The 24883-nt window shown below is 37.5% G+C and overlaps 1 protein-coding gene across 1 annotated transcript; it reads left to right on the forward strand.

The window, feature by feature from the left end:
* The first annotated feature begins 659 nt into the window (after positions 1 to 659).
* Positions 660 to 22999, forward strand: LOC144665625 (ADAM 17-like protease). Its single transcript, XM_078526889.1, has 20 exons — positions 660 to 786; positions 2552 to 2672; positions 3780 to 3913; positions 4643 to 4731; positions 5582 to 5682; positions 6850 to 6920; positions 7246 to 7379; positions 9594 to 9680; positions 9943 to 10026; positions 11240 to 11378; positions 12325 to 12432; positions 13322 to 13327; positions 14160 to 14278; positions 16372 to 16438; positions 16994 to 17123; positions 17605 to 17775; positions 18349 to 18568; positions 20512 to 20679; positions 21321 to 21374; positions 22100 to 22999. Exons 1-20 carry the CDS (start codon positions 714 to 716, stop codon positions 22274 to 22276), a joined length of 2253 nt encoding a protein of 750 aa, XP_078383015.1. The 5' UTR covers positions 660 to 713; the 3' UTR covers positions 22277 to 22999.
* Positions 23000 to 24883: the final 1884 nt, after the last annotated feature.

The following is a 24883-nucleotide window of genomic DNA, read 5'->3' on the forward strand; positions in this document are numbered from 1 at the left end:
TCTTTTAATACCACTTTTCCATTGTTTTTGGAAAAAAATAGTAATCAAAATAGTAAAAATACCCCCTCTGCCCTTTATACCGTATGTATTAGCTTTCCCAGCCCCCTCATCTAGTAGTTATTTTGTACAGTGAGACAATCTCCGTTTTTATCGCTCTATTTCTGGTCATTTCTGTGTTGACACGGCTAGGTGACACGCTCTCCCCAGCCCCCACCCCCTGTTTTATCTTTTCTGTTTCGAAAGTTTGGAGGGAAGTGGGGAGCAAACAAACGGAATATTTCTTTTCAAAAATGATCTGGTGGGGGGCACATGTTAAAGAACACTGTATGGTAACACTATCGGCCAGACATATTAAACGGTGGAAACACAATAAGGGGGCTTCCATTATTAGTGCATGGCGGGAAGTGGGGGTGGGGTAGCAAAATCACTTGGTAGGCAAAAATTTCACATCCCCCTGTACTTAATCCTTTTTATTTATTTTTCATTTATATTTTACCCATAAATTGCTGTAACTTCCATTTATCTTCCACCTTTTATGTTGCGAACCCCTGCCAACCCCGATACCAAAGTTCAATTTTTTTGCGCCTCGCGCCAATATACGAGCGGGAAGTTGTTGTTGAAAAGAAACTGGGAATGAATTGACCGGAAGGGCTGAGGAGGCCAGTTAAAGCATCTCATGAGAACTTATTCATTGCTTGACATCAGCTCAGATAATGCAGGGTTTCAGATACCTACATACTTTTCTTTTCATTTCAACTCTTGGCAGTGTGTCAGCAGCTAACAGTGGTAAGTACATGCAGATAAATTTACTAGATAAATCACTTCTGATTGAACGAACAGGTATCTTCGAATTCGGCACGATTGATGCAGTAAAGAGCCACCCAAAACAACCATATATTTTATTTGTCTATTCATTGTTATGAGATTACATCTTTTTAAACTTGCACAAAAAAGAATAGCTCTTATGTCGTGGCCCTTCAACTCTTTTAATAATTCGTGACACTTGAGAACTTCGTTCGATAGATATGGGCTCAAGTCCACCACCGCTAGTTTCTTTTAGCATGTTTTGGCAAGAATTCTGGTGTATAAGCTTACTCTAAAATGAGAAAAGTTGAAATCAATGAAAGTATTCGTGTGAAACAGCCAGCATTTGCTTGTTTTACCAGATCATGGCATCACTGACTAAAACATAACCGAGATGCATCTACATAGATATTGTGCAGGACATGTTATTTCGTGATATTGTTCCCGTGTTGCGCCACTGAAAATTATTTCCGAGTTGCAGTGTTGTGAACATAAAGAAAAATGGTTGGTTTCTATTTACTGTCAATACAAGCTCAATCTGGCCATTCAGTCACAATTATATGCTACATACATGGGTATATACAGGTAGCCCATCAATTGCAGTTTGGTTGTACCTCTGTAGTAAATTTGTCACGTTTAATTACCCCAAGATAATTTTTAGTACGGTGAGACTAAAATGATTGCCCAGGAACCACATCGAAAATACTTTAAGGCTACTGTTCACTGAGGGCCTGTTTATATTGGGAAGAGTTGTCCCTGGTAGGAAGGTTAATTACCCTCCTCCCAAGCCATCTATCACCAAGCGTTCATATGAAAAAAGTTGTCCCTGCTGACTGAGCAAAAAATGCTGTGTATGTCCTGACCTGTACCAGGTGGGCAAGTCAAACATTATCCAAAGTGTTTTGATGGAAGAAACTTGGCAGGAGGTCACCCTCTTCACAGGGTTAGTCCCTTCCTCACCGAGTCAATTTTGTGATTCAGGCCTCATGGAAACAGTTCACTGTCCTGACATGATTGGAATTTTAATATTTCGACGAACTGAAAAAATGTTTAACAATTATTGGATGAGGTTTTTGTGATATCCAGAATAATCAAGGTCGAGGTAAGTGTCATTTGCTGAGGCTGATAACGCTTACTGAGACCTTGATTATTCCAGTATCCAGAGATGTGGCTAAGGGCTGGCTGCCGGCTAATTTCAGCTTAGTGACTCTTAAGCTACTTCCCTGGGCATCACAAAAACCGAATCTACTAATTGTTATACATTATACATTGGAACCTTGATATAACTAAGGGCCAAGGGACTGGCAAAATATCTCATTTCCAACAAGCACAAGTGGAATATTTAGTTGTTTTATTAAAACAACCAAAGAATTACAATATTTGTGCTCCCTGGCTGCTCTCGTTAATGTGAATCAGCTACCATTTTTGTGGCCAATGGTATATGAGCTCATATACCATTGCCAGTTAACCAATCAAAACTCATGAATTGCAATATACCATTGCTAGTTTTTAATAATGGCTGATATCATATCCAAAACTCTGGAAATACATAAACCATTGCCCCAGTGTTAAATTTGGTTATTTCATCAATGAATGATTTTTTTTGGATTTTTTTTTTATTTAAATATAATGTTTACAATACTAAAGTTATTTAAAAAAGTTAACATTACTTACAAAATTTAGCATTACTACATGTAAATATACAAAAATTATTGCCAGTACCCCATGTTACTTACTTTTATTTCAGATAAGGTTGGAGATGTGTTGAGACGTTATGAAACTTTACATGCAGATGATATTTTGCATGGCTTTCACAAAAGAGATGTCAGTAAGCAAGAAAAAATTGTTTCCTTCACAACATTGGATAGGTAAACACATTTACTACTGTTGCAATTACAGCCTACATGTACTGTAAATCCTGTATTAACCCCGCCCCCCTTCCCATACACATAATAGGAGAGGGGAGGGGCTGAATAGACTTAATTTGACCAATAATTTGGTGAAATGCCAGACGCTTCTCAGTTTACCAGTGACATAAAGTGTTTTATTATATAAACATCAGTGAAATACCAGGAAATCTTTTGCACGAAAAAATCATATCTTCACACGTGAAAATAACGTGTTATTTTCACATGTGAAGATATCGATTTCGAAACATTTTCTGACAAGTTTGCCCTGTTTCAATGCTGAATAAGCCAACGAAAATCGATGTTAAGTTGAAACATCTTCGGATCTTCCTCTGCAATCTTGGGCAATCTTGGGAAATTTTCGGAAAAGTTTGGAAAATGTTCGGAACCATTCGTATGATCTTCAGACAACATTTTGAGAATCTTCAGAAATCTTTGGAAAATGGTCGGAAATCTTCGGAAAATCGTCATAAACATCGTAATTAGTAGGTTTATAGGTTTACAGAATATTACATGGTTGCTTGGAGATATGAAATTTATCTTCTCGTGTTCAAAATCAATATCCCACTCGTTCCCTGCGCTGACTCGCGAGATATCGATTTAAACACTCGAAGATAAATTTCATATCTCCGCGCAACCATGTAATATCCTCTATATATTATATATGATACTGGTACGTAAGTTCAAGTAACAATATTTCTCCCAATGCTTGCAACTAAAATCTATTGGCTGATCAGACAGGAACTTATCCTGGGGTCCGTATACTCTCCAATGGATGCAACACTAGTTCTTTGTGGGTTTTTCCCTAACGTTAAATTTGCTGGTACCCATTTACATGCATATACAGGTGTAGATTGAAATAGTTGTCAGTAGTATAGTTAAATTGTATAAGAAAATATATTTTAATGTATCATGGACTAAAAAAATGTTAATCAAGTGCAACTTAAGTAGGCAATTTTGATTAGATTTATTAAAAGATTAATTATTTTTTTGTTCGTAAAAAAAAAACAATTTCCAAAGTAGTGTTGTAAGTTCAGCAGATGTGTATAATCCAAGTTTTTCTTGCAGACATTTCAGACTTCATCTGACTCCACACAGTGATCTCTTTGCTGAAAATTTTCATGCTTTCTCAATTGGAGAAGATAATCAAAGGAGAGAAGTGAGAGTAGAAAAGGAGAACTTTTATAGAGGCTATGATGAAGGTACTTATCTCATTACAATTAATGCAAACATGTTCACTGTTTGATGGTCAAACATAATTTCTTAGGTGCAGTGGCCATACATGTACATGAATTTCAGTAGACTCTCCAGAGATCTATGCATATTCTGCAAAGTGTTACGTTATATTTCTACCGTTGCCTTGCTGTAGTAAAAGAACTTTGCACATTTTGTCCTACACTAAACCAAACAAAATAATGATTGTGATAGGACCTTTGCATCTGCACTATATCCTTTGAGTCTCTGAATAATTTTTAATGATGATATCAGGTATTATAATTAAGAAAGAGCCTATTTAGCCAATTATAAATGGTGTGCAAATTTTTCTTCTAAAAGTAACAATTCAAATTGAGCATTGAGCTTGTTTATTAAGAACACATCATGACAATAACTTAACTACTTAATTAATGTGCAGTGACTTTCTGTTTTGTTACTCAAGAGTGAACCATGAAGGTAAAAATTAAAACAATAATAATTTAAAACATAATTATAGTACTTTGCAGAGCCTCAGTCTTGGTAGAGAAGCATCACCACAAATATCAACCCTACAGATTGACCAAATACCACACTTTTATAGAAAGCAGTTAAAAAATTGTAAAAGTCTAAAAGTTTTGTGCTAGTTTAAAATTTTTTGAACTGGTTTGTGAAAAATTAAACCAGAGGTCAAAACCGATTTACAACATATATAATGACTTTTTTTTCTTTACATGCAGGTGACCCATCATCCCGTGCAAGTGTTCATGTTGATCATGGAGTCATTACAGCTTCCATAGCAACAAAAGATGACATTTACATTATTGAGGTTGGATAACTTTTACATCCAGTATTCTGACCAATCTTAAGCCAGATCTTTTGGTTTAGTTTTTTATGATACTATTTTAACCTTACCTCTAACTAACTTCAAAGAGTAGACAACCTTAGCAGTTATCATTATCAAGTTATCAAATTTGTACAACAGAGAAATTTTAACTGCTAAGGTTGTCTACTCTTTGAAGTTAGTTAGAGGTAAGAAAACTTATATTGCTGCATAATGTATTGTGTTTGTTGTAACAGAGGTTTATTATTACCGTGGCCTGTTTCCATTCATTTTACTGTTCCTATCTGCTATTTTGAAAGCTATGGATTATAGTAAAGGCAAAGACAAGTCAGGGTTGTCGCAGGTCAGGAAATGGATGGGGTAAAACAATTCTCGAATGTCGGGGAAAAGTCAGGAAGTTTTATCTTGGGTCAGGGAAAATTAACATTTTGAAGAAAAGCTAGTCAGGGAAAATTGGAATAATTATAACACCGTTGATTTCATACAATTGATGGCTGGAAGAAACATTTCAGGTGATCTCAACAATGTTTATTTTTCTCCGAAGTGGACACTGGAGGCCACTATATCTGACATTTTGTATATATTTGGTCAGGGAAGTTTTATTTTTATCAGGGAAAAGTCAAAGAATTTTGAAAACTGATGTCTGTGGCAACCATGCAAGTGAAGAAACTAATATTTTCAGTCGACATTCGCTGAATAGGCAAATAATTTCAGATTGTCCATTCTTCAGTTCCCCAGCATGAATGGTGAAATTTTTGATAGATGTTATTATGTGTTGCTGTAGACACGATGATTCACTGTTGAAATCACATGTATATTGGCATTTATTTTGTAGCCAGCTTGGCGGCACATTGGAGAGTTTAGCAATCAACAGATGATTTCATACCGACATTCTGATGTAAAATCAAATATAACAAGTCCTCAAGGGGATCCAAAGTGAGTAGTTTTAATAGTCCTCTTTAATTTTTAATGCTTAGATTTTTTCTCGCTCTAGTGAAATAATTTGCTCTCCTAAAAAATAAACAAAAAAGTCTTGATTTATATTATTTTTGGGGGGTTTGTGCCACTTGGCTTGGTGTACAACAAACACCCCCCCCCCTCTCTGAGATGAATCTAATATTATGTGATTCTTCACAGGTCACTCAACGTTTCTAGTAGGTGTTTCTTCTTGCTGCAAAGCACTGTGGTAAAAAAAGACAATAGAATGCAAGGGATTGTGTTAGAAAACGAAAACTGTAAAGTGAAGAAATGATCCTCCCAGTGAATTGCAATTAAAGAAATTACAATGAAAGAAACCAGAAAAAATATAACGTCTTTTCTTATTTTTCTGTTTTCTTTCTTTGCAATTAATATAATTGCAATTTACTGCGAGGATCATTTCTTCACTATACATCTTATCCGCAGTTCACATGATTTATATGAATTATTTCATATACTTTACGTCATTCTAATCCTTTCACAGGAAAATATGAACTCACAATATTGACCACGCTCCCAATGTGTGGCTTCAATAGCTCAGTTGGTAGAGCATCGCACCGGTATCGCAGAGGTCACGGGTTTGAATCCCATTGAAGCCAGAATTTTTTCTAATTTCTTTCTTTGCAATTTATTGCAATTCACTGCGAGGATCATTTCTTCACTTAACATCTCATCCGCAGTTCACATAATATTATATGAATTATTTCATATACTTTATGTCATTCTATTACTTTCAAGGGAAAATATGAACTCACAATTTATTGACCTCGCTCCCAATGAAGCCAGAATTTTTTCTGGTTTCACTCTTTGCAATTCCTTTAATTGCAATTCACTGCAAGGATCATTTCTTCACTTTACATCTCATCTGCAGTTTACAATGAATTATTTCATATACTTTACCTAAAAATGAAAACTGATCAAATAGAGATTTCAAGCCCAGGCATATGCATGTACAATGTTGTAAGTGAGATAATGCTGCTTGGTTTGCTACGCTTGCACTGCATGTGCAGCAATAATTCGCAAATATTAATTTAACTTTCATGATAAAATTAATAATGTGATATCATTGCATTCAGGGCTGTATTATTAATCAAATTCAAATTTCTGTTTGCAATATGATTTCAGAAAGAAAAGATTTAGCTTTTGTGGTCATGATTCTGACCATTCTACTGTGCTTTACACAAAGGATGGCAAAGGTGAGTTTGTATGTTAGATGTAGCCAGACATCCTTATGTGGCTAAGTGAAACATTGGTAATGTTAAATAATATTAATAGACTTGATATACAGTCACCTTCCACTACGATACCATAAAGCTAAACTGGAGTTTCTGGATGGGTGTGGTTGTCAGATGCAGATCATGTGAAATTTTTTCAGGTCACATGTTGAAAATCAAACAATGCTAAAGTTCAGTTTCAAATGGCGGTTTCTCCACTCTACCAGGTTTTGAAAGCACATGTAATTACTAACAACAAAATGGAAGAATTTGTCTTAAATGTGGCTAATATTAACTTCTTCCTTAGCACCAGACATGCCAGCTGAGCGAAAGAGACGTGCACTTCCAACAAAGATAAGGTGTCGTCTTGCTTTGGTGGCAGACTACAGATTTTTCATTGAAATGGGTCAGCGTGAAAAAGAGAAAACCATCAATTATATGGTTAGTTGTAGGTGTGGAAGCCAATTATCATTTAAAATAATGTGGAATTAATGCAGGCAAGGGTTTAAAATAAACAGCCATCAAATCAGACACAATTGTCCAAACAGAGTTTTCAAATCTATGCACTGATCTTCCATAAAAAGACTGAATGTCTTATAAAATTTACATTATATAGGTCTTTCATTATGTCTCACTTAAGTTATTGTGGCTCTGTCTGGAATGACTGTCTTATGGAAGATAGTGATAGATTGGAAAGACTGCACAAGAGGGCACTTATTTAAGATAGTGTATTTTAAGGTTTTTTCTAGTGCATAATTTTTATTATAATTTGACCAATATGGTAGGGTATTTGTTAGCAATTAGATGTATTCAGGATATGCTCATTGTGTAGTTCCACAAATTGTTCACACCTCCCCCATGAAAGGGATTTTTCCTGACCCCCTCCCCTTTGGAAATTCCAATTATTCTTCATACATAATTTTTCCTTAAAGTTTTTGGCCATTGATGAGACCCCTCTTACTCCCAGGAAATTCCAATCCCTTCTGTGGAAGGGCCATGGACATTTTCTGGAACCACACATTATTATTTGTAAGGCCCACAGCAAAAGATTACCTTTGTTCACACTAATGGTTAATAATAAGAATCTCAGGGGAATAAACAAACTTGTTCTACCTAGAGTTAGGTCAATCTGGAATGGTTTAAGATCAACTTCTATGTAGCTGCTTAGGCATGGAGCTCTTTGCCAGATAATCTTAGATTGATGACAATAATATTGGATAATGTAAAAAGGCAGTAAGAAGAATTAACTAAATTATTTATAGCATTCTTATTTTTTTTATTATATTATATGTTCTCTCACACTGAAATGCATTTTGTCTGCCACACAACAATGCAACAGCACTTTATTGACAACATAACCAAAGCTATAATTAATATATACCTATTAAGCTCATTCTCATGTTACGTCATAAAATTCTGAAATCAAAATTCACTAGGCCTACTAAATTTTCGTTGTCATTAGACGTAAGATAAACTAAAAATATATCTTTTTGCAAATTTCCAGATCGATAGTGTCATTCGTTTTTTAAACAGAGCATTTTGAATATTTGAGTTCTCCGTCGTATGTGACATCAAGCTGAGTGCCGTGACAAAGCTGTTTTGTTTGAAAAAAGGCCTTTCCTTTCCATTTTCAGCAGATTGAACATTTCAGTGGTGTTTATGTGAAACTGTACTAGCTCATGAGCCAAAGATTGCCGCTGTTGTAAACAGAATTGAGTTCCAGATGGTTTCTCTGACATCACGGCAGCCATATTTGTGTCCCTCGGCAGGACACAGTTATGGCATCTCCATACTAAGCTTTATAAATTCGCGTGGAAAGGTTCGGAAAATAACTCGCGAACGGTACACCGCACAGACCTGAAACTTGGAGAACTAGTTTATCTAATTATCGTCTATATATTTGAAATTCATAGCTTCTGTAGTTCAATGGTTTCGAATTTATTTTTTGATTGTGTGACAGTGAAAACCAGCAATATAGTGCAACATTAAACTTATCGGACTGGCAAAAGGGTGGGGGGGGGGGGAAGCTGTTGCACTGGAGGCAAGAACAAAAAACTGAATCACATGACCGAGCATGAAAACTGATATCCTGACTAGGACCCAGGGTCTTCCGTTCAGTGTGAGAGAACTTCATTTCTTGCCTCTTACGCAGGCTCAGCAGGCAAGAAAACCATTTATTTTATTTTAAAATTTACTTAAGAACTTAGAAATCAATTTCATTGTAATTTTTGAAATGTATATTTATTTTCTTGGTTTCATTAGCATTGCATGCCTCATAATACCAAGGGTAAATAAAGTTCTCATTCATTCATTTTATGTCGCCAAGTAAACGTTTGGAAGCTGGACACAGGTGTAACATGAACGGGTGAAAATTATTTCCAGCCCTGTCATGAAAACAAATGAACAGACCACCAAGGGTCTTTGTTGTTTGTCCCTGAACTAGAAGCATATGTATGTTTATTTATATTTACTTTTTCTGACCACATGTATTAGCCTGGAGTATGCCAAGCAGTATAACTAGTAATGACTAATTTGAAAATTTCATTTTCAGTAAATAACAGACTTGTAGCATAAGCTGCAAAAATTCAAATTTATAAATTGAATCATAGCTGGTCATAGTTCCATTTTAACTGATTAAATTTCTGTTTTCTGTAGATCGGTGTTATAGACAGGGTGGATGGCATTTATCAAAACACAGAATGGTCAGATGAATACAAAGGATACGGATTTGAAATTCAAGAAGTAAGCAAATGTTATGACATACGTATACATATATTGTAGCTTTCAGCACAATAAATAGTTATACATCGTACTTTGCAATTGAGGGTCTCTGATCAGGAAAAAAGTTTATAGGATTTTCCCTCTCTGAAGCGGCCACCTCCTGGGGTAACCACCTAGGCTTGACAGTTTGGGTGGTTATTACTTACAGTGGGTTCAACTGTACTTACTTTTCATTGACTAGTTTGATTGTCTTATTTACAGATAATAACTGTCTTATTTACAGGTAGTAGTTCACGTGGAACCCAGTCCTGGTAACCACTACAATATGAAGACAGATAAACCATGGTCTATCAAGACTCTTCTGAATGTATGTTGATCTGTGGATTTTAAGCCTGTTATTAATTATGTTATCTCTCAGAATTAAAGCCTAATTTATCATTTTCTGGCCTGCCATTGCATCAATTCCAAACTATATAGATATCATACCCTAGGGGGTGGGGGGACATGCCCCCTCCCGCCCACCAGAGAATTTTGAACAGTTGAAGCCTCTTTTGCCATGATTTCTGCAATTCTGAGCAGCTTAAAACATCTTTCAATTAAGTGATAGATTGCAGGATACCAGGCAACCTCTAATACTAGTCCCCCTGCCAGCTTCTACTGTGATTTTCTCATTCTTAAAGCCAGCTGTTACACAAAGGATAAGTTGGTAATTGGTAAATGTAGAGCTACTATGTAGAAATGTTACCAATAAAACCATTATTTTTTATTATTATTATTATTATTATTATTATTATTATTATTATTATTATTATTATTATTATTATTATTATTATTATTATTATTAAGTGGAATACATGTGTCTCATAGATCCTTGTCCTATTAATTGGTTCATGATGAAAGTCTTCTCTAGGCAAAGACAATCATTATTAAACCAGGAAAATAACTGAAATCATAGAAGTTAAGAGATACCATCCCATCTGACAAAAGAACCATATCATATTGATTTGAAGACCCCTGAAATTCATGAAAAAAATGCTTATTGTAAAAGATTTCTATTGACAGGTTGGGTTTCTGCATGTGTTACCCTTGTGTTTCTCTACAGGCTGTAAAATGTAAAAACTTAAATTATTTCAAACTTAGTTCTGTGGATCCGGTGTTTATTTGAATGGTTAAGTTTATTTGAGCAAAATGTTTATTAAAAAGGGGATTTTAGTTATTATTTGTGACATAAATGTATCTTGCCATCATACCTTAAGCATATTACACCTCTAAGAAATGCCTGAGAGGCTTACTTACCATGGCCACTCTACCTTGGAGACCCGGCGTTTATTCGGGGCCCGGTGTTTACTCGAGAAAATACGGTCTACAGGTTAATTATGTCCCATTGATTACTCATTAGTTGTTCATTGATGTCATTGATTCATTACATTTGGAGACAGTAATCAAGCAAGAGATCCGAGAGAACATTACATGACAGACTGCATCAACAGATCCTTAAAACTCTACCTCTCCCTCCAATAAGTACCCACCCCTATGATAATTAATTGCTCTTCATAGAGTGTGCTTCTTTTTTTCTTTAGACATTCAGTCAAGATAAACAGTGGAAGGAGTTTTGTCTGGCACATTTGTTCACATATCAAGACTTTGCTGATGGTGTCATTGGACTTGCTTATGTTGGCAACCCCAATACAAATGCTGTTGGCGGAATTTGTACTAAAAGTAATTTGCCTGCTAATTCAACTTGATTCTAAGATGATGTTACAAATTGTGGTGATGGTTGCTGCGGGGGTTGTATTCCACATGCAGACTGAACCCATTATGATGATTGAATAGAACTATTTTCTCCCACTGCCATGGTTTTAAGGTTGCACTGTTGTCCCAGAGATATAATCATGATTCAAATGTGATCTTAAGTAAATGCATCAGAAATATGAAGGATCTAAATAGAGATTCATTTTATGAACTGCTGCACACACAAGCCTTCTAACAAAAACATTATTTGTCCTTGGCTGGAGAGATGGCCATTCAAATTTGTGGAGTTAGTTAAATGTAAAGTGTTTTTCTTGTTTGGTAGTTATATACACCTAATTGCAATAAGGTTGTCATAGAAAAAAGGAAAAAGGAAAAAGTCAAATAGGAATTAATTAAGCGCATGCATGAAATTTATTTGTACAAATGGCCTCAAAATGCTTCAAAATACGAATAAATCAATTAATCTTATTACAGCATAAAAATGTGGACTTAAAAAGTGCAGATAAAACTTGTGAAATTTCTGTAAATGCTACCAGTTATGAAACTAAGCTAATTAATTCCTATTTACCTTTTTTCTTTTTTACTTTTTTCTATGACAACGTTATTGCAATTAGGTGTACATTGCTTAATAAAAAAAATAAATTTAGAATTACATCCCAGTTAGGTTTTATAAGGAACCAACAGCAATAAAATAGGATAATACAAACTGTTCAGCTATACATTAATTTTTTAAGCAAAACATGCTCAAAAATGTGATTGCCGGTACATGACACAAAATTGCAGTATATACTTGCATTAATTTTTTTAGCACTTGTAGTGGCTTATAGACAGATGTTCAATTTTAAATGTGTCTTCTTACCCTGTAAGCTGTTATTTTTAATTATAACTGTTTTGTTGTTTATTTTTTTAATAGCATACTTCGCAAATCAAAAAACGTTGTACCTGAACACTGGGCTGAGTAGCAGTGTTAATTGGGGAAGAAAGCTGCTTACAGAAGAGGCAGACATTGTTACTGCTCATGGTACTAATGTAGCTATAAATTACATGAACCTGTGAAAACCAAAGTTATTGCAAAACTTGACCCCATTTTTCCATGTGAGCTACACTTTTATGGACCATAGAACTGACGTCATTGAAGCTTTGGACATTTTATGGCATCTTTTCTATGATCTACAAGTCAATGCAGACCACGGAAAAATGCGGTATATTTGGTTTATCAAATGACACAATAAATTTACCAGCAAATAATGTGTGCCTGTGTGACACAAGCTCGTTAGGGTCCAGTTTTTGAACATGAAGCCGTCGAATGTGTGGGAAATGTCACCTTAAATATTTTAGTTTGTATCTTACAACTTTGCCTTACATAATTTATGTTACAGTCTACATCATTTTTGTGGCGTTTACTCTCATCGATTATGACTTGACCAATGAGCATTATGTAAAAGATGCTAGAACCTGCATTTGAGAGTTTAGTTATTCAGTGTGTATATATAGTGTACACAGTGCAGCATTTTTGGTTCAAAAATACAAGTGAAAACAGGCAGGGATGGCAAAGGAAGGAGAAAATGCTTGTGTGCAGCAAATGCCCCAAGATTTGTTACACTTGACAGCTTTTTCTCAAGTGAACGGCCATGCCAATGAATGAGACTTGAGTTCACAAAGTTTGGCATTCCGCAGAACATTGACAAGGTGTGATAATCATCCAGGTAGAGAAGTCTGTTGATAACATGTGGAACATTACATTTTTCTCATTTCACTACTGAGCTTACAATTCACCATTTTCCCTATATTTTTCACCACTGGCATTACAATTGCTGTCATATAAATTAATTTTCCATTTAAAATGTTGCCAATAAATATTGTTTTCTTTTTCTATTTATGCCACCCTGGAATTACTGGAACATTTTAAGAAATTGGTGAGTTGAAGCGTTTTTTGACAGTTGTAGCAAAGTGGCAAGTTCTGTTTTGCAGAAAACGTGTTGTAATATTTCTCATTAGTTGGGGATTTTGTTATTGCCTGGTTGCCTGCCTGAGGCTTTCTGTTAGCTGGGGAGCAGTGGGAAAAACGACAAGTGAAAAATAAGGGATTTTTACCACTTATCCCATTTTTAATGCCGCCTCCCAACTAATTGAACTCCTGGAACAGGCTTGAGTCCTGGTTTTATTGCAGCAGAATTTCCAGACTGTAACTCTATCTGTGTTGTCCGCAAAATATCCGGCGAAGGTTAAGAATCCGATCCAAACAACGCGTCGGTCAACACGTCGGCCAACGTGTCGGCCGACTGTCGGTCGACAGTCGGTCGACTGTCGGTCGACAGTCGGCCGACACAGCCGAAGTCGCACGGGTATTTTAGACAGAAAACCCAGGATATTGTGTGGTGCGGGTTGGTGGCGCGACCTTGAAAAAGAAATTATTTTTTCTTTTTTGAGTCATGATTAGTTTTGCTGAGTGATGATGTGACGCCGTTCTAGTGTTTTGTGTGATGTGTGATTGTTTGGTCGGGGTTGTTTTTGTCGTGATGTGTCGGATTGTTTGTGCGTTGTTTGTTTGTCGGTGATGGTGCGACGGGAATGAGTGCGACGCGCGTTGGGGGACGGGGGTGGGTGGGCCGACCGGCCGGGCCGGCGTTGTTTGATCGGATTCTTAACCTTTTCCAAATATCCATACCCCCCACAGAAGATGTTTTAAATTCCAGCATACCTGTCTGCTTGGTCGATAGCTGACTTTGATCACTGCTTGGCTTGCAGGACACAATTTTGGCAGTGAACATGATCCAGACACAAATGAGTGTGCACCTGCAGAGTCCGACGGAGGCAAATTTATCATGTATCCTGCTTCTGTAAGCGGTCAGTGGCCAAACAACAAGGTACACATGCTACCTGTAAAACTGTCTATTAAGTGAGCAGAGAACTCGGATCTTGGACAAGTACCTGTGTTCCAGATGGCTTACTAGTGCATTTTTATTCAGGCTTCTCATTAGACTGCAAAACAGTTGCTGAAGTTAATACAGACAGTGCATGCATACATATTGATTTCATGTACACAGAAACTTGTAATTTGTATAACCAAATGCCAAGGGCTGAACATAGCAGTGTTATCAAATTAAATACAGCTAGCTGCCTGGAAGTTAAGAGGGCATGAATGAAGCCTACCTGTAGCTTGAGCTGCAGCCGAGAGAAAGTCTAGCTTCATAAGTACTGCTTGAACTTCCTGAAAGCAACAACAACCACATTTTCAATAAACAGCGCCAATTCATTTTCAACATAGCAACTAAGAATGGTGGAAAACAAAGTTTGTTGTCTGACTTGAAACAGTTATTTGAAAATTGCAATAACAGAGAAATGATGCAAGAAACGTTACAGTTTCAAAATATTACTTGATCCTGATAACCACTATACTGAAGCAAGTTAACTACTTTTAAACATCATAAGAGAAGTATGTGAGCATAATTTAAAATTTCATTTCATTTCAAATTAAATTCATATTGCTGTATAAATTAGCTTTTAATAAGAACTTCACTCCTGTTATTGTCTTGCTCATTTTTGTGCCTCAAGACAAAGATTTGCATTTCAATAATTTGCCACTTTCTGTATGTTATTTATTTCTCATAATTCTCCAAATTACAGTCAACTCTCTCTAAGACGGACACCGTCGGGACCGGCCCCAACTGTCCGTCTTAGAGAGGTGTCCGCCTTATAGAGAGTCGAGGTAACGTGACACCAGAAATTCTGAGACGATAAAGCTAAACGGCTATGCACAACGACTACACGTCTGTTTTTAGTCGCTTACGTTAGCAAAAACTAAAGAGTGGAACAAAAATAATATCAGAAATTCGACTTGTTTGTTAATAACAAACGGTAATACTGTAAGTAGAAAACTAAATCTTTGGTGCCCACATACAAGTTAAAGCAGAGAAGTAATGCATTTTAGCGGATTGTTTTTGGTAAGTTTGGTATTCTAAAGGCGCTGGCCTACTATGTTATATGTCGATAACGTTTTGAAGTATTATTCACTAAAAAATAACTTTCTGTGCGTGTCCGTTGGCGGTATCAAAGTGTCCGTTGTCCGTCTAAGAGAGGTGTCCATCTTACAGAGAGTTTTCTTACAGTAAAATGACTGAAAAACGGCAGGGACAATAACCAGGTGTCCGTCTTATGGAGGTGTCCGTCTTATAGAGGTGTCCGTTAAGAAAGAGTTGACTGTACCATGAAACTGCTTTATTCATAGAAATATGCCAAGGCCATATTATAGATGTATGTTACTTACACACCAACCACTAGAAGAGTATGCTGACAGACTTACAGCTTGACTGAAAACATCTACTTACTTTCTTACTTATTGCTCTTCATGCTCTAAGGCCGTATTTTTTAAGGTTTCTGTAGCACTAGTTTTTTTACGTGTCACGGTCGCTGGCCCTGCGCACAACCCTCCTCCTCTCACATCCTGGGCTTGGGACCAGGCAAAGGCAGAGTTGATAACATCTACTGGTCCTCTCAGAAATTCACCCCACCCCACCCCTACTATAACTTGGCTTTTGACACAGGTATTTAATCTAGTTAAATAGTACTTACTTACAAACAATTTCAAGTTGGGAATCACTGAGATTTTTGTTTGACACTGGATGCACGTACACAATTTAAATTCTGTGCAGCAACATTTTTCAACTTGCAATAATCCTATCCAGCTTGCTGTAAAGTAAAATATTTTTCTGGGTTATGTAAGTTTAAATGAACATGTGTAATTGGGATCCGATTGTCTACTGGATATAGGGAATACACAAACTCCATCCGTTTTGCCTTGTTAGTGGTTGTATCGGCAGGCTGCCCTTAAAAGGTTCTTGCATGGAAACTGAAACATGAATACCTAATCAAGAAACTTTTGTTCCAGTTTTTTTCTTTTTTTTTTACAGAATCTTTTGGTTGTAATAATGCTACAATACGTTATCTGGTCTTTTCACAGCTTTTCTCACCATGCAGCAAGCGTAGGATTGTTAATGTGTTAAAGACCAAGTCAGGTTGTTTTAGAGGTATTGTGTCAATCCTTAAAATCCCCAACAGAAATGAGTGTAAATTCTTCTAACAATTTTACAGTTCTTACTTTAACAAATGAAGGAAGTCTTTAAAATTTCTCACGTAGAAAAACTGGTTAATATAAGAGAAAGAGTAAGTTTTGTTTCCCTGATAATTTCAATGTCCCAAAGGCAAAGCTAAGGAAAACATTGATAAGCTACATCAAAACTAATGTCATCAGTCAAGTAAGAATCGAATTGCTTGAGGAAGAGAGGGCAATTTTGAAAAATATTCAATAAAGATGTTAAGGGTGAGGTGTTAGAGAGAGATTTTTTTTTTACATAGTTTTCATGCTAGTTTCTTTAATAAAAAACTGATGTAAGACTGATCATTAACCCCTACTACCTGCGGGTCAGTCCACTAGATATTGTAAATAGGACAAATTTTTTGTCAACATTTATTACTTAGGTTTGTAACTGTTGTTTCTAAACCAAATGATTTTGTTAAGTGTTTAAGCGTGCTCGGGCTGCAAGTGTTTGTTCTCAACAAGTTTAATTGGAACTTCATTACAGAACCAAGGAATGAGATTTGTGGTAACTACAAGAAAGAAAAGGATGAAGAGTGTGATCCAGGTGGCATTGTGCCCCGGGACACCAAGTGTTGTACTAGAGACTGCAAGCTGCAACCCACAGCTCTGTGCAGGTATAAACACAACGCTCCTTCAGGTTTACTTTCTAACAAACTTGCGGTCCATGATGGTGCAGCTATCACTGGGTTTGCATTTGATAACACCAAGTGCAGTCTTGAGACTTACCACCACCTTAATCTACAATATCACTGACTATGTGATATGAACTTAAAATAGATGGGGCTATATTTGTATTGTTAATCTTGTAAAGGCTGGATTCTCCAGAGGTGTATAAACTATGCTTCATCTCCAACATTTGAAGCACAGATCGGCTGCATTTGTTTGCTGTGCTGCAGAAAAGGCAAGAGTAGTTATGTCAGTGTGGAAACATTAACTGTCTTGCTTGATTAAGGATCCCATAATTCTTCACCAGTAACTATTATGGAAAGCAGTTTTTAATGACTTAAGGGTGCTCCATCACCTGTTCCAATACAACATTAGTTTTACTGTTGTTGTGACTGTGCCAGTTCACCATGTATGTATTCCTCTTTTTAGTGATGGCTATGACTCTCCATGCTGCAAGGACTGCTTGTATACCAATACTACAGGCATTAAGTGCCGTGATGCTGACCCAACTAACTGTAAAGACTACACATTCTGTGATGGTACCACATGGCAGTGTCCTGCAGCACCTAGCATGACTGACGGAACCAGCTGTATTGACAGGTTAGTTTGACAGAGAAAATGACAAGAATTTGTCACTGGCTAAAAACTGCAATGAAACTTGTTTTGTCAATTGTTTTTGACTGGCACTGCATGGGGATATTTTCTTATTGTAAAATTTTACAGGACAGTAATCTCAGAAGGATGTCTTTAATCATCAGCCACACTATTTAGTAGTTGTACTTGTTATAAAAGAATAATATTCATTTTATATTTGATTTTAGAGCATGGTTTATACTTTATTTTACTACTGATAGACTAATTAAAGAATATTTAACATTTTATACAATTTTATAGCAATAATTTCAAACAGTTCTTTTATATTTTTAGTTAGCTATCCAGTTCAAACAGATTTTTAGTAGTTCAAAACTAATTGTCAATTAATGAAGATGATTTTTTTCAGCAATGACACGAGCATGGGACAAAGAAAAAATTCATCTTCATTATTTAAAAATTCATCTTCATTATTTATCACCGAGCTTAAAATTTACCATCTTTATTAATTGTCAATTTTTGAGCAATGTAAACAATCAATTTTCAAATTTGATTTGGTGACTTTATGTAATATATTTGCAGAGGAACGTGCATAGGTGGAGAGTGTAAACCATTCTGCACTGCAAAGAACATGAAGCCATGTAAATGCTCCAAGGTTGAAGATGCTTGTAAAGTTTGTTGCAAAGGTCTGGAATCTAACAGTGTTTGTACTCCATACGTAAACAACGAGACTGGCACAACAATGGACATTCTTGATGGCCGATCTTGTCAAGGGGAAGGACAGCAGGGAACTTGTGTACAGGTAATCAACTTCTCCGTGATTTTTCAGTGAACCGAAAAGTTCAGTCATGTTATTCAGTCTGGGGAATAATTGCCAGTTTTAGCAAATCTTTGTTGAAGCACTCGAAGAATTTCCGAATTATTTCATCCAATCGAAAACTAGCACGAGCGCTCACGAGTTCGCCGAAAGCCGTCGCGTGTATGAAGACGTCATGTTGCTAAGCACCTTCTGGGACTTCTCGGAGAAGTGATGTCGCCATCAACTGACACTTGTTCCCCCGACTGTGTTAGGTCATGTGATGACTCAGTTACTTGGATGAACACGCATGCTTCCATAGTTTTATGGGAACAAGGAAAGAAAGCTTTCTTTTTCGTTTATTTCCAAACACTCTATATTATTTTCTGTGTTTCCAAGGAGTTATGATTCTGGCTTTCAATCAATCACAGTCCGAGCATTATCTTTTATGATGCATGAACGTCACTCAGTTGTTCGGACAGTAATTTGGTTGCCGCCAATAACACGTGTGTTCTGGAACTTTAAAATAAAATAAATAAATAAATCGTCTTTATTTTACGAGGGTAGCACGTAATAGTCTTGCGACTAACAAACCTGTGGCCCTCGGATTCCCGATCGAATTGGAATTTAGAAGTATTGATTTTTGTGGAGGGAGGAAAACCGGAGAACCCGGAGAAAAACCCTCGGAGCAAGGACGAGAACCAACAACAAACTCAACCCACATATGACGCCGGGTCCGGGAATCGAACTCGGGCCACATTGGTGGGAGGCGAGCGCTCTCACCACTGCGCCATCGATCAAGTGTTGGAACGTTTTTCCCATACCAGGCCCCCCATACCAGGCCCCCCTTACCAGGATATCACAAAGAAAAGCTTTTAAAGGCGAATATTTAGCTTGCTTGCTAACAGAACAAACTAATTAAAATAACATATAAATAAACCCGTGTTGTCTACGGGTAAACACTACTGCAGGGATCCGATTTAAAGAACGCGTTGCGTGACTCTCTCGGCTAGTTCTTATTCGCCGGCATTTATAGACTCAGGAGTAAGTTTAACGTGAATGACGTGTTAGAAAACCTTTGTCCGACTACTAGATAGCAAATAATACATAAAACTGTTTAATACTTAAGTTTATAATAAAGTGACAATCTAACGAGCGTTCTGATTGGTTTAAACAGCGTGCTTTATGAGAGTATAAAGCACGCTGCTTACGAGTGCTCTCGCCATCTTTTACCGTTTGCGAGCGCGTGCAGCTTGTGGATCATTTCAAATCTCGCTGTTTTAGCGCACCGAGGAGAATTTTCAAGGTTTGAGTGGTTCAGCTCTATCAAAAAGAAATGATAAGACCTCAAGTAGTGCTTAACGTGATTTTATTTCAAAACTTCAGACGCGTTTTTGAAATAAAGGAATTTGTAGATCAAAACAGTTTTGACGCCGTCGCGTACACGCAATCCGTCACGCCATTTCGCGCGTGCATCCTGAGATTACATCTTGTTTAAATCCAGTTTCTCTAAATTTTGAAGTAAAACTTTATTATAAAACAAATAGAAAAGCCTTGGCCGTGCTTTGTTCTGTTATAAAGCATTCAAGGAAGTGACGATAGCCCTCAAGAAGTAGGGAGAAACACTCGCCTGCGGCTCGTGTTTCACCCTACACTTCTTTCGTGATCTCATCACTTCCTTGCGTGCTTTATAACAGAACAAAGCACGGCCAAGGCTTTTTTATTTGTTAAATACAAAGTACTAATTTGCCTAATGTGACAGGGGCCTGATATGGTAGGTCGGGGCCTGATATTGTATGTCGGGGCCTGATATGGTAGGTTACGTTCCAAATCTATTAGGCGCCATCCCTGCTCCCCTAAAAAGCATATAGAAAGAGCCTTACTGTTTAAAATAAGAAAAACTTTTGCAATCCAATGATTGTTGAGTTAACCTCATTTTTTTTTACAAGGGCAAATGCGAGAAAACAACTCAAGACTTGGTGGAGAGATTCTGGACTTTTCTGACGTCATTGGACAGCAATATAGTCGCTCAGTTTATGAAGGACAACCTGGCTGGCACAGTTGTGGTGTTCTCGTTACTGATCTGGATTCCAGCGAGCTGTTATGTCAATCGGATTGTAAGTGAACTGCTGTTGCTGCCAATCTACTCATGTAGTTGTTGTCCCAAGAATTAATGGAGGAGGCCAGCAGGCTGCTTGGTGCTAGCGGATGGATTTGTGTTCGGTTGTACCGAATTCAACCCCTCTGCGCTTTGTAAATGGCTGACTGGTCAGCCTCCTGCCAAATAGGACATAAAACAAATTTCTGTTACATCAGTAATATTTGTTTGCTCGGTTCACAGTTAGCACAGCAGTGTTTGCACGTGCCCGATTTTGAAATAAGAGAACACAATGAAGTTGTAAGGTGAACTGAAATTAGGTGATGTTTGGTTCACTTTTTCTTTCATTGTATCGTGCATTGTAGAGTTCTATTGAGATGTAATGGTTCGTGAACATTAAAGCTTCATTGTGTTTGGTGCACTTTTCCAGCAGCGTTATAAACTAAAAGCCTGTCTTTGCTTCTTTTGTCGGTCATTTGATGTGCTTAACACCGTGTGGAATAAGGTGTCATATTGAAACTGAGTTGTTTGTGTCGATATTTTATTTTATATTTCGAAAGGTGTAATGTTCCTGCTATTGTCCTTGCCCTTTTAGAAGATATAGATGGTTGGCTTGTGATCCCACGATATAAATAGTACTTTTTGTTGTTTATTTTGTAGGACAAGAAACGCGACAAGAGAGAATCTCTTGAGGCAGAATGGAGAGATCCCAAGGTATTTAACAACTATTTCACGAGCGCGCGTTGGATATGAGATGGTAGATAGCCAACTCGGCGCTACCGCGCCTCGTTGGCTATAACGATGTCATATCCAACAAGCGCGAGTGGATTAATTGTTTTATTAAAAACGCCCAAAGAATTGCAATATTTGAGCTTCCCAGCTGTTTTCGTTGACGCGTATCGGCTACCATATTTGCGGTCGATGGTATATGAACTCATATACCATTGCCTGTTAACCAATCATAGCACACACTTTTACGCAGGCTATTAAAGAACTGGTATTGAGTTACCGTATATCTGGCTAAAGATATTGCTCTAAAGTATTAAACATTCCCCGTGCTTATTGCTGTGTTTTCCTGATTGGTTGCACTTTTTCTGGCCTGGAGTGATAAGCGAGCGAGTGAGCAATGCCTCTGGAACTAACCCGGGTCCCCTGGGGATTGCCTCACCCTGGATCACTCTGGTGTCAGTTTTGTGGCGCAGCAAGTAAGCCAAGTATAAAGAGTGAACACTGTTGAAGTAACAGTTTATGACTCTGCACTGTTACTGACCCGCAAATGTTGACCGACGAGAGACGTTTTCTAAATTTTCGTTGCACTATCTAACGGGTCCCTCGGAAACCGGTTAATTTTGAGATTGAGATTGTCGGTAAACAAAATTGACTGTTTCCCTCGGGAGCAGTTACTGTGTATAATGTCGTGTCTTGGTACTTCTCCACAGAATACTCAATTGCTGCGCCAACCAAAGCCAACAAGCAAGGGAAAGTTTATCTACAGACAAGACTCGATAAGCAGGTCGTCAAAAGCCGACAGGCCTTTCAAAATCAAGCCAAAGAACATCAAGACTCATAGGATGCCACAACTTGAGTACCCTGTTCAACGGGAAAGTAACTTGTGAACACTAGCCTAGTCGTAAATCTAAACAGCGAATGAAATGTTCCAGTACAGTGTTATTACAGTGCCTCTTTCTGTCAAGGTTTGTTACAAGGTAACCCGAAAGCCATTGTACTACAAGGACGAATGATCTCGCACTTGTAAGATATTAGCAATGCTCGTTGTCGCTTCATGTTACAGATTAGGCTCGGAAAATGTCCTAAAAAAGGAGCTACGTCACAGGGATTTCGCGGATTTTTGCTCTGTACTATTGAGGATGAAACTATTCTGAAATTAGTGGTAGGAAACTTAACCCATTATGCACTTATTTCGAACAAATTGTTGACTTAAAAGTAACATGTAATAAATGGGCTCTGAAAAATGTGAGAGATTACTTCTCATCTGCATTTTTCTTTGAATTGCCTTGTGATAACAAAATTTAAGCAAATCATTTCGTACAGCAGAAAAATGCATTAAAATTCATAAACAAACGTGTTCTTTGTAATCACTATAATTTGGACAATTTTGTGTCCAAGAATTCAGCGCAGATATAGAATTTCATGGGCTGGCACTGTAGGGAGGTAAACTAGGAATACTGTAGTGTGTCACGACAGAAGTAGAATTCTAAAAAAAACGCTTTTAGAAAAGGATAGAAGACATCAAATTCAGGGATGACAAACTTTGCACATTTAAACGATTATTACTTGGTGGCAAACTTTAAATAAAAAAAAACGCTTCTGTCATGAAACACTAAAGGGCTTGAGTCATCATTTGTAAATTATCATAAGTTAACATCTAGGGAGGGGAGGGGTGTGTTCGTTGCCTCTCCTGCATTCACGAGTTGCTCGTAGTAGCCTTTAATTTTTTTTATAAAACACAAAATCAGTTTTCCATTCCAGTTTGGCACTAATGGGGCTCTTGCGTCGCCGTAAAGCGCAATCTACCAAATAAAAGACGGCATTTCTCTATCTCTCTGTAAATTTGAGCTCAATTGGCTCAGTGACAGATGGGGTACGTAGTGCTACTACAAATTCAATTATATCATCAAGCACTAGACTTTTAATGCAAGACGTTATTGCGTCCACGTCCAATTTAATGAACATGTACAAAATTCAGCACAGGTGAAAAAGGCCGGGACAGTCTTAAAAAGTTAATTCACAGCTGAAAAAAAAATTAACTTACCATAGGTAACAAATTCTTGTTAGATTCCTGGCACTAAAACCTGTAAAACGTAGCACAGCGTAACACAAAGACGTTACGAACGAGAAACTTCGGCTTTGGTTTGAATACCGTAAAATTCCGGTTATAAGCCCCCCCGGTTATAAGCCCATCTACCTGGAAACAAAAAAATACATCCGATTATAAGCCCCCCCGGATATAAGCCCCCCTCTACCGGATGACAGTACTGAACATGGCTAAATGTTGCTTTATTATGCGTTTTTAACTTAAAACGTATTTCGATGAACACTCCCGTGGCTCGTTTCGAAACGATTTTTTCATTCCGCTTATAAGCCCTCCCGGATATAAGCCCCTCCGCTTATAAGCCCACCCAAAACTTCTTACGAAGTTGTATAAGCCCAGGGCTTATAACCGGAATTCTACGGTGTATGGCAAAAGAGCAACAGCTTTGCGCATGCGCGGCTGTCTAAGAACAAAACACGTGAACGCTGCATAATACAGTAAGCATTACGCAAGCGATTTGTAATCTGGTCTCTATGACACGCTTAACAAAGTTCTCGAAATCCATAGAATGGTCAAACTGAATTGTGTGTGCAATTTCAAAGTTGCTGTCACAACACGGACTGCCCTTCCGTGTTCATTCTTGTAGCTAAAGCTATAATCTGTTTGAATAAAGCCTAATCAAGGCAGTTGTACACCACACATCCAGACCGAATTGTGGCGAGTTTGTCCTTTGGCCCGAGGAAGCGTGTGCGCGACGCGCTGAGCGGTTTTTAGTCAACTTTGACCCCGTTGTTGATGCGTAGAACTTGTACAGTGGAAGACGAAGCCTAACACAGCTTATTTATATGAGTCACCATCACCGATTGACATGTTTTCATCTAACCAGGACCCAAGATTTTTTACTGATGTCACTGGGACTATACTTGTTAAATTATTATTAGTATTAGAACCTTCGATACGTATTGGAAGTTCTGCTGCTTTCATTTTTGCTATAGCCTGAGTGCAGACGTCTCCAGGTGAGGATCCAGTGAAAATGATGACAGTTTTCTGAAAACACGAGCACTGAAGGCGTAACCATCCTGGGGGAGGGGGAACGGTCCGGGGGAATGCGGAAAACGTTTTAAATTTTTATTTCCTCAAGTGCCATTCCCTGACATTTTTTTCTCGGATAAGATATTGACCGGTTCTCTTTTTTCTCTGAATGAACCTTTGAAAATTTGTAGATGATTTTAGTAATTTATTTTTGAATGAATTAGTGTTGCGTTTTATTATGAAAAATATGACCGATTTCTAGTCTCCTACGCAGAAACGCGTGACGAGCCCAAAGAACGTCTGCGTAGGAGGCTAACCGATTTCCGTAAAATGATGGAAACCGGCCTGAATTCGTGCCTGGACTCCTATTTACTTCCTGCGTAGTCTTTTTACCCGACAAAGGGACTAAAATTCACTA

Source organism: Oculina patagonica, chromosome 9, assembly GCF_052425735.1.
Source record: "Oculina patagonica isolate OP01 chromosome 9, crgOcupat, whole genome shotgun sequence".
Taxonomy (NCBI): domain Eukaryota; kingdom Metazoa; phylum Cnidaria; class Anthozoa; order Scleractinia; family Oculinidae; genus Oculina; species Oculina patagonica.

Bases quoted from the DNA above. Each gene is read 5' to 3' on its own strand.
- LOC144665625 (XM_078526889.1), top strand. From the start codon at position 714: ATGCAGGGTTTCAGATACCTACATACTTTTCTTTTCATTTCAACTCTT. The intron at 10,027-11,239 runs GTATGTTGATCT...TTTTTTCTTTAG, and splicing joins CTATCAAGACTCTTCTGAAT to ACATTCAGTCAAGATAAACA. The intron at 17,776-18,348 runs GTTAGTTTGACA...ATATATTTGCAG, and splicing joins GGAACCAGCTGTATTGACAG to AGGAACGTGCATAGGTGGAG.